The following is a 14,561-nucleotide window of genomic DNA, read 5'->3' as shown; positions in this document are numbered from 1 at the left end:
TCTAATTTGAGATCTTCCGGTCCCTCTGTTTCCTCCTGCAGTCAGCCCGTTCAGCATCTGTTCTGGATACTGTATTTCCGAAGCGTCAACATCAGATCAGCTGTCGGCTTTCCCCCTCTCCTCAGTTTAAAGCCCTCTCGATCTCCTTCCTCACATTGGCTGCCAGTAGTCTGGTTCCCGCTGTGCTCAGGTGCAGGCCGTCCCGCCGGTAGAGCTTGTTCTTCTCCAGAAGGACGTCCAGTTCCTCACAAAGCGGAAGCCCTCCTCCTGGCACCATCTCCTCAACCATGCATTCACAGCTTGGATGTCTGACTGCCTCTTTGCATCTGCTCTCGGTACAGGCAGGATCTCCGAGAATGCTATCCTCCGTGTGCTCCGCTTCAGCTTTCGTCCCAGGACCCTGAACTGGTCCTGATAATGCCACCTGATAATGCCACTGAAAATGTTTGGTTAGTGTTCAAAGTGAAAGTGGCTATTTTGGGGGTGGAGTCAGCACTTGACCATTATTTGCCAACATTCAGCATTTAAACCAACCAAGGTAGCTACATAAACAAGACTATATAAAAGTCAGTTCTACCTTTATACAGTTATATAGCTGGTTAAATGACTAAATACTGAACATTACATTACACTGGCATTACACAATTTGACATCATGCATTAATTTATGAAAGGTGTTACTATCTATCATCATTGATTTATCAACTGTATCTGAGTCATATTGGGTAAATACAGAACTCAACCAGCTATGGTTATTCACCAGGTCCATATACCTAGAAATTCAAATGCCAGAGCCTGGACCACAGCCTAGCATCGCATTTCCTTCACTTTCGCCATCAGCTCCAGCTGGGCTGGTGCAGACATTGCTAACTTCGGGCTTTTGCCAAAGCTGTGGATGGCGCACGCCTGTTCGCCTTGCTCTGCCATCTTGGCATGAAAGCAAAATCTTTCAGAGCTTCACGGGTGGTTGAGGCCATCCAAATTTTTAAAAAGCGTTATCTGCAAAGGCGCCTTACATCCACGCTTCTTTTTTGCGCAAATTATAATGCATTCTGATAGTGAAGGAGCTAAATTAAGGCCTAAGCTCAGAGTTCAGGCCATCTTGAGACGGTGATGCCACTTCCTCCCCCTAGTATCGCGTTTCAGGTATAAACGCTGGCAACGCTTAAGCCACTGCTAATCTCAGGCCCTAAGCTTATTTCTTACATAAAAAGTAATCTAAAGGCCAAGAGAGATACAGGGGTGCATACGAAGATGGTATTAAACCATTTCAGGACCAGTTAAATGCTCCATCTTTGCATATTGCCTAGTAAGAGCTATATTGCATGCACCCATATTGCTACACGGTCATAACTGCTGGAATTCATTGACTGTTAACTATACAACTGCAGTTTGGTTTCTTGGATTTTTGCAAACAAGTGAAAACCTTGGGGCAGATATTCAGCCAGCAGGGGGCAGCCACCTAAGTGTTGCAGTTGGTGCTGATCCCGGATATTCGATGCCAGGTTGTTTCCGTGGCTGGCATTTATTTATTTTATTATTTAAACATTTATATATCACTTATAGTCTCCAAGTGGTTTACATTCAGTACTCAAGCATTTTTCCCTATCTGTCCCAGCAGGCTCACAACTCTAATCTAATGTACCTGAGACAATGGAGGATTAAGTGATTTGCCCAGGGTCACAAGGAATAGTGTGGGGTTTGAACCCACAACCTTAGGGTGTTGAGGCTGTGGCTCTAACCACTGCACCACACACTCCCCTATCCAGGATTCGCTGGCCAGCATTAACTTAACCAGCTAAGCAAATAGTCAGTGCTGGCCAGTTAAGATAATAGTGGGAAAATATAGGCCTGCTATTTGTGTGGTCCAATTTGCCACTAAATAACTTAGGGTCTCTCTTTTACGAAGCCACGCAATGCGGGCTGCTGCGGTAACGGCCCTGAAGCCCACAGAGATTTAAAGGGCTTTGGGGCCGTCACCGCATGGCATTGTAAAAGAGGGGGTTAGTCGGTTAACACGGAATATTGCCATTTATCGCAATATATAGCCAATTAACTTTTCAGCGCTGACCATGACTATTTAAGGGCGAAAAACAGTTATCTTGTGCCGAGTATTCACTGTTAGGTACTGAAACGCTATTTAACTGGTCAGTGGCTGTTCCTGGCTAGTTAAATAGCTTTGAATATTTGGGGGGGCTTTTGTTTTTCTCCGGCATTTGGCAGAAGTCATTACTTTTGATAACTTTTCAAAAGCTTTCTTTAAATTTAGGAGCCAGGCCAAAAACTTGGCAGGTACAAAACCGTGTAAGAGGTTTTTAGTGCTGACCAGTGCACTGAATGCTCTGCGCTGCTCCGATGGTCAAAGAGTTCCTATGCATTCAGTGCGCCAGTTGGTGCTAAAAACTTCTTATGCAGTTTTGTAAAAGGGGGGATCAGTAAAATGCACTTTAATGTCCTCAGCAGGCAGTGGATCTTTCCCGATAGCCTCTATGTTCCCTGATATGGTTGATCCCGACGGTCATTATTTATTTATTTTTAAAATTTATATACCGTCTATATCTAGACGGTTTCCATATAAAACATACATAACATAAACCTCAACATTACTATGCTGGGTGGGGAGGGGGGGGGGGCATTACCTGCTCATCGATTTTGCGCTGGAGCTGCATGATCTTGTTTTCCATGCCAATGTTGAGTTTCTTGTAGCGCTCCACTGAGCGTGCCTCGATCTTCAGTTTCTTCAGTTCCCTCTTGGCCATCATGCGCCGGTAGCAGCACTGCAGGTAGACAATGGCCCTCAAGGTCCTCTTATAAGACAACCGGGTCAGCCAGCCTCGCACATGCTTCTGAAGGATCGTGGCTTTATGCTCTCGAAGCATCTGGAGGGGAAAGTCAAAAGAAATTCACATGATGGGCAGTAACTGACACTTCAACACCCACGATGGATATGTTGACCGCTGTTGGTACCATCTGTCATCACAGCTCCTATTGCACCACTGATACCTCTGCTAGCAGCCATGGCAGCTTGTAGTCTATTGCACTGTTGGGGAATGGGAAAGTTTGTTGGAGAGCTAGGGCAGGGCTTCTTTGACAGTGTATGGACCCATAAAGCAAGAGGCCCTGAAGAGTCATTCTGAGTCGCAACCTCCCATGCTAACAGGCCTGGTTACTGCATAAAAGTGACTTCAAAACCTTATGTGGCTGGTCTAAGGACTCCCCCACCCTTTGATAGATGAGCCCTTAGCTTTACTTACCGCTTGATACCTCTTCCGGGCAGCATAGCCCCGCAGCTGTGCTTGGAACGCGATGGTAAAGGCCCGTAATCTCTGATATTTTTGGCGTACCACATACATGCGCTGGAATTTCTGAATAATAATGGCAGCTCTGGTCCTGCGCAGAAACTGAGCCAAGCTGGCCAAAGACATGAAGAAGTGTACATGTAATTCTGAAAAAGGACCTTTTCCCTTCAAATAAACTAATGTTTCCTGTGCAAGCACTCAGATCCAAACAATATACACTATATTGGAATAATTTTGCAATCCTAAACAATGCAGTTTGAATACCCAGGCTTACCAAAGCCACTACAAATAATTTCCAGAGACTCCCAGCCAGCATTTCTGAGAGTTAGATGGTGGTTCTGCATAGGGTGATGTGCAATTTATAAATGCATTAGACTTCTTCGTGAATTAGAAACTTGTACAAAAAGCTCTGGGAAAACACCGTCTTCAGTGCTAAAATGAATGAAAGTATCACTGTTTGTGCAGAAGATTCTGACTTACTATTTTTTCAGTGGATGTTTCCCTTTTCCCAAGAGCTGCAGAAAAGTAAATCTTTTGAGCAAATAATTCTCATTTTCAAAAACTGTGCTTGTCCGAGTCTTCTAGCTGGCCATCTGCCCTAAATTTATATTGGACGCTTTCACTAGCTCTCCTCTGTACTCAACAGGGGTAATTTTTTCAATTCATGCTTTATGCAAACTTTCAAGAGAAATCAACGATATTTCTCTTTGAAACTGTCAATTGAAAAGTGTGTGTTGTAGAGAAGGAGCCAAAAAGCAGGTGTACATGAGGATAGCAATTTTCAAAAGCCATTTACTGGAGAGGAGGTGTGGTCTAGTGGTTAGAGCTGCTGCTGCTGTCTCAGCACCCTGAGGTTGTGGGTTTGATCCCAACACTGCTCCTTGTGATCCTGGGCAAGTCATCTAACCTTCCATTGCTCTAGGTACCATAGATTGTGAGCCCCCTGGGACAGGTGGGTACTCTTAAGTATTTTCCCTAATTACTATTCAGTGTAAACTACTTATACTTGAGTAGACTGGCTGTATGAAAATTACCCATGTACAGATCAACAGTATGTGAACTTTTGGTTTTGGAAGCAGATGCAGCTATAGAGCAACTCACAAAGAGGAAAGCATACTTGTACTGCTCATAGATTCTTTCACTGATAACCACAGGTAAAAAAAATTGCCTCATTTTCATAGGCAAGGTAAAAATCTTCAAAGGAAGGTGCAAATCTCAATAGGAAAGTATGCATAGACTTTGCAAACATCCATGTTGTTTCGAAAATTGCTTCCCAACATATGCACGGTGTTCCATCCCCCCTTCTACACATACCCATAAGAATGTGCTAAGGACCCTGTGCATACTTCTAGCTGAATTTGAAGACTTCAGTTTCATAGCACTACTCTTTACCTTGGCCTACCACGTCTGAGTGGGAACAAAGTGGGAACACTGGTTATCTTGTGCTGTGCCTTACCAGAGAGAATCTTCAGCCTATTGATTTCAGATAAAAGCTTAAAATTTTCCTCCACAGGTGTAAAAATGGAAACCATAGAGGAGTGAGGCAGATTTAAGAAAAGTTGGGCTCATTTTGATTTATGATATTTGAGGGAGGGGGGACACCTACATGGCGGAGAGAAAATCAGAGAAAGGCAACACCGTACTTACCTTTAACAGTATTTCAGCGCCACCTCTCGATATTTTTCTCTAAATTATTTCACCTTGCTAACTCCGCCCTCAACCCCTGGCAGCTGAAGTAGTGAATAAGCGCATTACCCCCTCCTGCCAGGCCCTAACTTCGTGATTCCAGGTGCAAAATCATAAGACTCTTATCAAGAGACTTGGGCCCAACAGTGTCAACATGGAGAGCCGAATCAAGTAATTTAAAGAAAGATAATGGGAGGCAGCTCGGATGATTTGTGTATGTTGAAGTTAATTTGTTTATATGTTATGTAGGTGGCCTAGTGGCTAGAGTTGCTGCCTCAGCACCCCAAGGTAGTGGGTGCCGCACCATGCCGCACCATGTGACCTTGGGAAAGTCACTTAACCCTCCAGTGCCCACGGTACCATAATTAGATTGTAATCCCCCTGGGACAGATAGGGAAAATACTTAAGAGTATCTGATTAGATTGTGAACCGCTCAGATTGCTTTGTCAACAGGGGGTATATCAAATACAAATACAGCTTAATATGTGCATTGTTATAGAAACCACTTAGGGCGTAAGCAGGTTAAACATTTTTAAAATAAATAAATAAAGAGTAAATACAGCATTGCCACACTCTCGCCTCCTAAAAATGTAAAGCTAGTTGGGGGGGAGGGGGCAGGAAAAGGAGCATTCACCCTCACTGAGAGAGGGGGCACCCCGCATTTCAATTTATACCCCTGACTGAAGGCAAAGAGTCAAGAGGTGGTAACTGATCTCAATGGCAGATCACCAACTACTGCACAGCATGTACTCACCAGCGAGCCTGGTATCCTCGCACATATCTCTGAATAGTAATAGCAGCTCTCTTCATACGCAGGTACTTCTTCCTCATCAGCCAACCACGGATGGTCTTCTGAATTCGGATACAGGCAGCCCTCAGCTTGTCTGCCCTTATTTTCTCCAGGTAGGCTACTTGTCCCGCACGGAAGAAAATCTTGGTTTTGCCAAACTGGTATTTATCCTTGTTCTGTTTTCCGGTAAAGAGATAATCAACAACAGAATTCAGTGGTACATCATGTTTCTTCATAAGAAAAAAAAATACATTCTGAGAATTTTGCTCCCCCCTTCCCCTCCCTCCTGCAGGTAAAGTACATTCACTGTTCACATGTGCATGAAAACAGGTCTTGGAAGGGAAAGTATATATGGAAAGTTGGTTCTGAAATTCACGCATGCACTTTCCCATGTTTCACAAATGTAGAGAAGACAGACACACAGAAGAATTTGTAAAGGGAATCTCCCCTACAAAAGCCAGACTGGCTGGAAGATTATAAAACCCAACAAGAGAACAGTAAGGGTGGTACAATGCTAAAGAGACTAGTTCTGACTGAGAAGGAATCCCAAAGAAGCAATCCCACTAAATAATTAAAATAAAATTCTAACCATATTTTGTGAAACAAGAAAAATCATAAAATTGATCCCTGTCTATAAAGAATAATTATCTAGATTCACGTCGTTTAAACATCATTTCCATTCATTTCAATGAGTACTGTATACTCAAATATAAACTATGGTAACCGTTTTCCTCCCACAAAAGGAAGAAAAAAAAAAAAGGTTGACTCGAATATAAACCAGGGGTTTATATTCAAGATCCTGTTCTGCCAGGCTCTGCACCCATCCCCTCCCTCACTCCCCACCCCTGCAAGACTCTGCACCCTGTTCCCCCTCCCTCCTGCACCCTGTTCCCCCCTCCCCCAATGCCTTGCAGGCCTTCACTGGGCCTGCTGTATGACCTAGTGATCCAGCAGTGGGCTGGGACAGGAGGTATCCCTTCCGCTTACTGTCCTAGCCAACTCTATCAATTCGTACCTCCCTCCAGTGTTGGCTCTTCCTCTGACATCACTTTCTAGGTGCGGGTCCAGGAAGTGACGTCAGAGAAAGAGCTGAGGCTGGTTTGACGGAAGCTTGGGGTTGCTGTACGTGCCAGGAACAGGTGGGGGGGGGGGGGGAGGAAAGCGGCATGCATGAGTGGGGGGCAGAGAATAGGACGGGTGCCTGCGCCCTCACCAAGATAGTGCCTGGGACAGACTGTCCCCCCTTACTACACCACTGTGCTCAACTTATAGTATTCCATATGTGCAAGTATGGTCCCATCTAAGATTCCACTCATCAGTAAAATGCACCTCAAGATGCACCTAAGCTCTACTCTGTAAATGTGTGTGTAATTCTAGCATTTCCACATGCATGCACACACATAACTAAAATATCAGGGATCAGCTTCAATGAAGCAGTTCACTAGCAAAAGAAAAACATCTGAAATTACAACCACTAAAATAACAATGATAGAAAAATATTATTGGCTAGGGGGGCAATCATTAATCACAATTATATACATAGCCTCAAAAAACTCAGCTAGCATCGAACAAACACAAGGTTGCATCAGCAGTGCTCTTATGGAGTCCAGCAGTAATGTCAATGGCCAATTTAGACTGGAAAAAAATGAGCAAAAAACAAAAACCTCAAAAAAAAAAAAAGGAAAATTCCTATGCTCATAAAAAAAAGAATCATGCCAAAAAAAGAATTTAATAGAAGGCACCCCCCAAAATAGTAATATATACAACACTTCTTCTGCTCTCAAGTAGAACAAGAATGCATCAAGCACACTGCTGAGAAAAACAGCATATTTATGCATATACATAGGAATCAGCTCTGTGGGTGCTTGAGCATCCCCCAATATTGAACAAACTCCCTGACTGTGTCCAAGGAGAGCTAATTTCCATTGTGTTTAGCACCCCCAATAATTTTGAAAAGTTGCCTCACATATACATATATATACCATTATTCTAATGAAATATGTGTGTAATTGGTGCGTAACTCTTTGTGTATACTTTATAGAAATACCCTCCAAATGAGTACCTGATCTAACAAAATGCATCCTGACAAAGATCTTTGATGCAGAACCCTTGGACGTCTCTAGGATACAGTAGGTGAAGCAAGCCCTACAATGGTTACCACAAAATTATCTACTACAGTACCAGAATAAGCTTCTCTAGCACATTCTTGCAGGTCTGTTTTCGGTCACTGAGAACATCCTTCTGCTTCATTAGAACGCGGTAGCGGCTGAAGAACTCTTGGTATGTCCACCTGAGACACGAAATGAGAAAGGTGCATTTGATGAATCAGGCAATTCTTTCAGTAAAACTCCATGGAAAACTAAGGCAGCAGAGCGGCAAAGGTGAAGTACCTGGAAGGGAAACCGGCGGCGCTGATTCGGATGGTCTCCAGGACACCACAGGCTCGGAGCTGCTGCACTGCTCTCTTGGCATCAAACCTACACAAAGAAATGAAAAATCAGGAAGATGCGAGAAGCTTCTAGAGATGGAGTCCATGTTTGTCTCAACAGCCACAGAAAACGGCAATAGATAAAGTTCATATAGCCTATCCAGTCTGCAAATAATAATAATAAAAATCTCCATCATACTGGTGTAATTATCAAAGAACATTCTTAAACTCTCCTCATTTCTCTCTCCTTATTCACCTCCCAGAGAACTCTGGTTCCTCAGATAAGTCACTCTTAACGTTACCGTTCTCCTCCACTGCCAATCCAGACTTTGTTCTTTTCATCTAGCTGCCCCTATGCCTGGAATAAATTACCTGGGTTTGTCTGTCAAGCCCCTTCCCTTATTTAAAAGCAGACTGAAAACCCACCTTTTTGATATAGCTTTCATTCCTTAACCCTGCTCCTCTGCCCTCCAACCAAGCCCCATGATTAACCGTTCCCCTTAACTGTATCCATGACATCCTGTTTGTCTATCTTGCCTGTTTAGACTGTATACTCTTTCGAGCAGGGCTTGTTTTCTTACTCTTTGTGACTCTGAACAGTGCTGCATGTGTCTGGTAGCACTATAGAAATAATTAATAGTAGCAGCGAATGGAGAAAAAAAAAAACCCTCAGTGAACCTATGCATGCCTTTTATAACATTGGGAAATGCATGCATGCACAGGTTCACCAAGGTCTTTTTTTTCTCCATTTAAGAATGTTCTTTGATAATTCCACCTGTATAACTGAGATTTTTTTCAATTCATTTTCTGATTTTACTATCCAGTCTGCCCAAGCTTTCTTGCATTCAGATACAGTCTTCATCTCCACCACCTCTACTGGGAGACTGTTCCATGCATCAACCACCCTTTCCATAAAGAAGTATTTTCTTACATTACTCCCATCCACCTTCATTCTATGCCCTCATAATCCCGAGTTTCCCTTCAATACAAAGACTTGCCTCCTGTGCATTTATGCCACAGAGATATTAAAATGTCTATTATATTTCCTCTCTCCTGCCTTTCTTCCAAAGTCTACGTAAGGGGGTCTTTAAGTCTGCCCCATATGCTTCATGACAGAGACCATTAACAATTTTAGTAGTTGCCTTCTGGACTGACTCCATCTTGTTTTTATCCTTCTAAATGTGTAGTCTCCACAATTGTACATGGTACTTTAAATGATGTCTCATCAGAGACATAGATAGATAGATAGAGATAGAGAGAGAGAAAAGGGTATGGAACCTGATATACTGCTTTTTCAAGTTTCAAGTTTATTGACTTTTAATATACCGACCATCGACAAGTATCTGGCCGGTTTACAATAAAAAATTTTAAAAAAAGAGATAAATACTTAAAAAAAAATAATAAAAGTGCACACCAAGGACATTAACTAGACAGACTTGAAGGTGAGGGAAAGTAGGTAGGATTGGGGGGAGAGTTACATGTTAGAAGAAGAAAGGAGAGAGAGGGAAGAGGGTAAAACATATGGGGCGGGATCGCTTTATAAAAGCGGTTGGCAGAATAAGAAAAGAAGAAATAAATGAAGAGTGAAAAGAAGAAAAAGAAGGAAAAAAAAAAAAAGAAAGGAAAAGCTAAACACAGGAAAAGGTGTCGCTAAATAAGAAGGTCTTCAGGCTTATCTTAAATTTATCAAGTTGATGTTCGGATCGGAGTGGCTGTGGCAGAGCATTCCACAAAGTTGGAGCTACTACTGCGAAGTTTATTTTCCTAGCTTGCATAATTTATTTTCTGTATATATTATATATTTTCTGTATAGCTTGCATAATCAAAATGGTTTAGATATTTTGTACCTGGGGCAATGAAGTGTTAAGCTGCTGTGGGAATTGAACTGACAACCTCAGGGTGCTGAGGCAGCTGCCTTAACCACTAGGCCGCACCTCCACTTCACTAAGTAGACTTACGTAAAATAACACACAGACTGTTAGGTGTGGAGGAGTGTGTGTAAGAAATTGCGCTGGTTCTAACCCAATCCACCCTTTCAGCCAAACACAAACTTTTGACCAGACATCAAAGCATTTGGCCGCTCATGTACTCACTAGCTTCAAATTTTAAAAAAGTGATTAATACAGTTAACACCAAAGTTAACAGTGTAAATCATTTTAAATACTTAAACTCAGTGCTGGTAGAATAATCCTGCCCCAATGCCAAATACAGAAAATGATATGTTCTCTAAAAGGCCACCCCAGAGAAAACTTACGTGAAGGGGAACTTGAAATCATTGGGCTTGATGCAACGCACATAGTGAGGAGTTGTTGCATTGAGGGTCTCCATCAACAGCTGAAGAGAGTTGCGAAACTGTAAAGGTGGGAAAGTAAAAAAGAACATGGTCAACAGATTCACAAGACTCCGAGCTATGGACGTAAGAACATAAGAATTGCTGCTGCTGGGTAAGACCAGTGGTCCATCGTGCCCAGCAGTCCACTCATGCGGCGGCCCTTAGCTCAAAGACCAGTGCCCTTACCTGCGTACGTTCTGGTTCAGCAGGAACTTGTCTAACTTTGTCTTGAATCCCTGGAGGGTGTTTTCCCCTATAACAGACTCCGGAAGAGCGTTCCAGTTTTCTACCACTCTCTGGGTGAAGAAGAACTTCCTTATGTTTGTATGGAGTCTATCCCCTTTTAACTTTAGAGAGTGCCCTCTTGTTCTCTCTACCTTGGAGAGGGTGAACAACCTGTCTTTATCTACTAAGTCTATTCCCTTCATTATCTTGAATGTTTCAATCATGTCCCCTCTAAGTCTCCTCTTTTCAAGGAAGAAGAGACCCAGTTTCTTTAATCTCTCGCAGTACAGCCCCTTAACCATTTTAGTCGCTCTTCTCTGGACCCTCTCGAGTAGTACCGTGTCCTTCATGTACTGCGACCAGTGTTGGATGCGATATTCCAGGTGGGGGCGTACCATGGCCCAGTACAGCGGCATGATAACCTTCTCCGATCTGTTTGTGATCCTCTTCTTAATCATTCCTATCATTCTTTTCACCCTTTTCGCTGCTGCTGCGCATTGCGCAGATGGCTTCATTGACATGTCGACCAGTATGCCCAAGTCTCTTTCCTGGGGGGTCTCTCTAAGTACTGCACTGGACATCCTGTATTTGTTTATAAGATTTTTCTTACTGATATGCATCACTTTACACTTATCTATGTTAAACCTCATTTGCCATAGAATCAGTACTCCTGCGTGATCTTACCCAAGGAAAAACAACATCAGAATTTGTTACCCTGAATTCATTCAGACTAGAAATGACATAGGGACAAATTTGTCCATGTCACTGCAGGAACTCAATTTTCCCCATCCCATCCCCGCAAGTTTTGTCACTGTCTCTGTCCCATTCCTGAAAGCTCTGCGTTAACCACACAAGCCTCAGACACTTATGATTTTAAAGTGTTTGAGGCTTGTGCCGATGAGAACAGAATTTGCAGGAATGGGGCAGGGAAGAACTCGCTGGGATGGGACGGAAAAATGAGTCCTCAAGGGGATAGGGAAAAATTTGTCCCCGTGTCATTCTCTAATTCAGACAAGAGAGGCTCCGACATACCTGGTGGCCAACCGTCTTTTTGTGATCTTTGCTTGTTTGGCCAGGTTTGGTTTTGATGGATTTCACAGATGCTCGAGATAACAAGGTACGTCCAGTGGGGGTTCTCGAAGTAGGGCTCAGCGCATGCTCCTCTTCTTCAAACAACTCTGTCAGCAGCTTAAACTGGTTTTCATACAAAAAATAAAACATGCATTAGATATGGACATTTTCATCATGAATATAACCCCGGGTTCTATTTCACATTCAAGGATACAGAAATAGATTCTCTCATGGCTTATTGTTTAAGGCTCGTTTTGCAAATTATATTTTGTTTTCTGTTTATTTGAGAGGGTGCTTGAGAGGTGCTTGTGGCATTCATAATCCTGCTTCAACCTGGAATTAGCAACACATGTGATGCTGGTCTATGGCTTAAGAACCAAAGCCTAAAGACAAGGTCTCCCTCCAGAAAGCAGGTTACCTAAAACTCAGTTAAAAAAATAAAAACACTTAGCAGGTAAGATGTTTATGTTTATTAAAAATCTTTATTTACTGCTCAATTTGCCAAATAGGATCAAAGCAGTTAACCACATAATCCAGTTAAACTAATAAACAGAACTCCATTTAAAAATAGGAAAGGCAAAACAAAAAACAAACTAAATATCATACATCTATCATATAAAAATTTTACTACATTCCTCAATAGAAAAAAAGATAAAGATAAAATAAGCAGAATAAAAATAAAATGAAACATAAAATAATGCAGGTTGAAGTACTGAATTCAAGTCCTATCAATGCAAAAAGGCCAGTTGAAAGTAATAGGCTGGGGGTCACGTGATGGCAGTGTGCTGACTGGACGTCTCCTGCTCGAGCTCCGCTCTACTCCTTAAATAATACCCCTAAATCGCGCCTGTCAGCTCATCTAACGTGTCTGAACAATTCTTACCTTCCCGGATTTCATCGGGAGCTCTGTCGGAGTCCAGTGCGGCGCATTTCGGCAGGCATGCTGATAAAGACAACGCGGCCTGCAAAAGATAAGCCCGCAAAAACTCCCAACGTGGCGGCCTCAAGCCCAATCTCCGGCCACCCACCCCAGCACAACGATGGCATGCAGGTCTTCGTCTGCCACCTATCCAAGCTGCTCGACGAAAAGCTTTCCAAGCTGCACACAGCTAACAGAAAGAAAATTAGCAGGAGCAGGAGGGATGCTCAGTCCCTCCTGCTCCGTAGGCCTCCAGTGATGGGAGCAGGAGGTACCGCAAAGTACTCCTGCTCCTTCTCCTCTGCCCTGCTGATGCGAATGCGGGCCTTAGGCCCCGTCCCAGTGCATCATGTGATGCATGGGGAGGAGCCTAAGGCCCTAATTGGCTCAGGCACCTTGGGCTCCTCCCTTGGGAGGGGCCTGAGGTGCCTGAGCCAATCAGAGACTTCCTTAGGGCTGAGCCGAGAAGGTTTAGTGAGTCTAGCCCTTATATCTTTATCCAGTTACACTCCTAGGTTTTTAATTATCACTTTCAATTAAAGAAATGCCATGAATAGCAGGGACAAAAAAGGGCCCTATTTTGTCTTGAAACTTGGAAAATACATGGTCTAATCCTATAAATGGCGCTAAATTGTGGCTGTCTTTTACTAAGCCGTGGAAGAGGTTTCTACCGTGGCCTGGAGCGCTAAATGCTCTGACACTCATAGAATTCCTATCAGCAGTTAGCATTCTGGGCCGTGGTAGAAACCTCTACCATAGCTTAGTAAATGGGGGTTATGCGTGGAAATCTGGGTGTACAGTACACAATTTAACTGAATGATAAGCCAATTAGCGCCAATAACTGAGTGCTAATCAATTATCAGTGTTAATTGGCGTTAAATACAATTTACACGTGCATTTTAAGGGCCAGGATTTCCATGTAAATTTTTTGTGTGGTTCCAAAAAGGGGGAAAAAAATTCCAAAAAGGTGGTGTGGCCATGAGAGGGTCATGGGAAAATCAAGGGAGTGCCTGCAATTAATATGCACAATTCTAGAATAAGGGGGATCTGCACCTAATTTAGGCATGAGGATTTACACCAGGGTTTAGAAGGTAAATATTCACATTTAAAGTTAGGCACAGATCCTGGCGCTGAGAGCCTATAAACGGTGCCTAACTTTGAGCACCAATCGACAACAAAAGAAAGGGTCAACCCAGTTGCTCCATAGTAGAAAGAGTCCAAAAAAAGAAAACAAAAGAGACTGTGGCAGATGATGTTCTTGAGTCCAAAAATTATAAAGGTAAAAAAATCCACATAAGTTATGGTGAGACAGGACCCACCACGGTCCATGTTTCAGCGGGCACACCTTCCTCAGGGGTCCAGATTGATGTTGTGTAAAAAGTACACTAATGTGGATTCAATAGAAGAAAAATAGCCTGGTCGCATGATATGAGATCCAGCTAATCCCTGCCATCTGAAGAAAAGTGAAACCCATCATAAAATAGTACAGGCTTTTCCAGCGCCATTTATAGAATTTGGCCCATAGTGCGTTTTCTCAAGATTAAATTTTCATTCAGCTTTTTTAAAACCATTGAGAAAGTTCCTGAAGACATATGCTTAGTAGATTTTGAAGCAGAATCCTGGTCTTTCCCAAACTCAAGTCAAAGTTAGACATCATTTCCAAACAAATGACACTATAGCCCACGCAATTGTCAATGCCAGCAGCTCTGGCATGCCTCCTCCAATAAAGCCACTTGCTTCCAGTCATACTTTAAATACTGAATTTCCTCTCCCATTTTCTTTAAATGTTGCCACTTTACCACATCAACCACT

General features: G+C 42.9%; 1 protein-coding gene and 1 long non-coding RNA gene across 2 annotated transcripts in view; one reads left to right on the top strand and one right to left on the bottom strand.

The window, feature by feature from the left end:
- Window positions 1-5,832, top strand: part of LOC117348317 — a 107,906-nt gene extending 102,074 nt beyond the window's left edge. Inside the window, exon 4 of the long non-coding RNA XR_004536963.1 lies at window positions 5,801-5,832. This is a non-coding gene — a long non-coding RNA (uncharacterized LOC117348317). The remainder of the gene's footprint in view (window positions 1-5,800) is intronic.
- Window positions 1-14,561, bottom strand: part of MYO5A (myosin VA) — a 247,546-nt gene that overhangs the window by 97,000 nt on the left and 135,985 nt on the right. The window contains 7 exon segments of the mRNA XM_033920300.1: window positions 2,639-2,878; window positions 3,254-3,410; window positions 5,739-5,950; window positions 7,956-8,064; window positions 8,165-8,251; window positions 10,457-10,554; window positions 11,792-11,953. Coding sequence (XP_033776191.1) covers window positions 2,639-2,878; window positions 3,254-3,410; window positions 5,739-5,950; window positions 7,956-8,064; window positions 8,165-8,251; window positions 10,457-10,554; window positions 11,792-11,953 — 1,065 coding nt within the window.

The sequence above is a fragment of the Geotrypetes seraphini genome, chromosome 14 (genome assembly GCF_902459505.1).
Source record: "Geotrypetes seraphini chromosome 14, aGeoSer1.1, whole genome shotgun sequence".
Taxonomy (NCBI): domain Eukaryota; kingdom Metazoa; phylum Chordata; class Amphibia; order Gymnophiona; family Dermophiidae; genus Geotrypetes; species Geotrypetes seraphini.
Note: the sequence above shows the minus strand (reverse complement) of the source record. Positions and strands in the feature narration are given on the sequence as shown.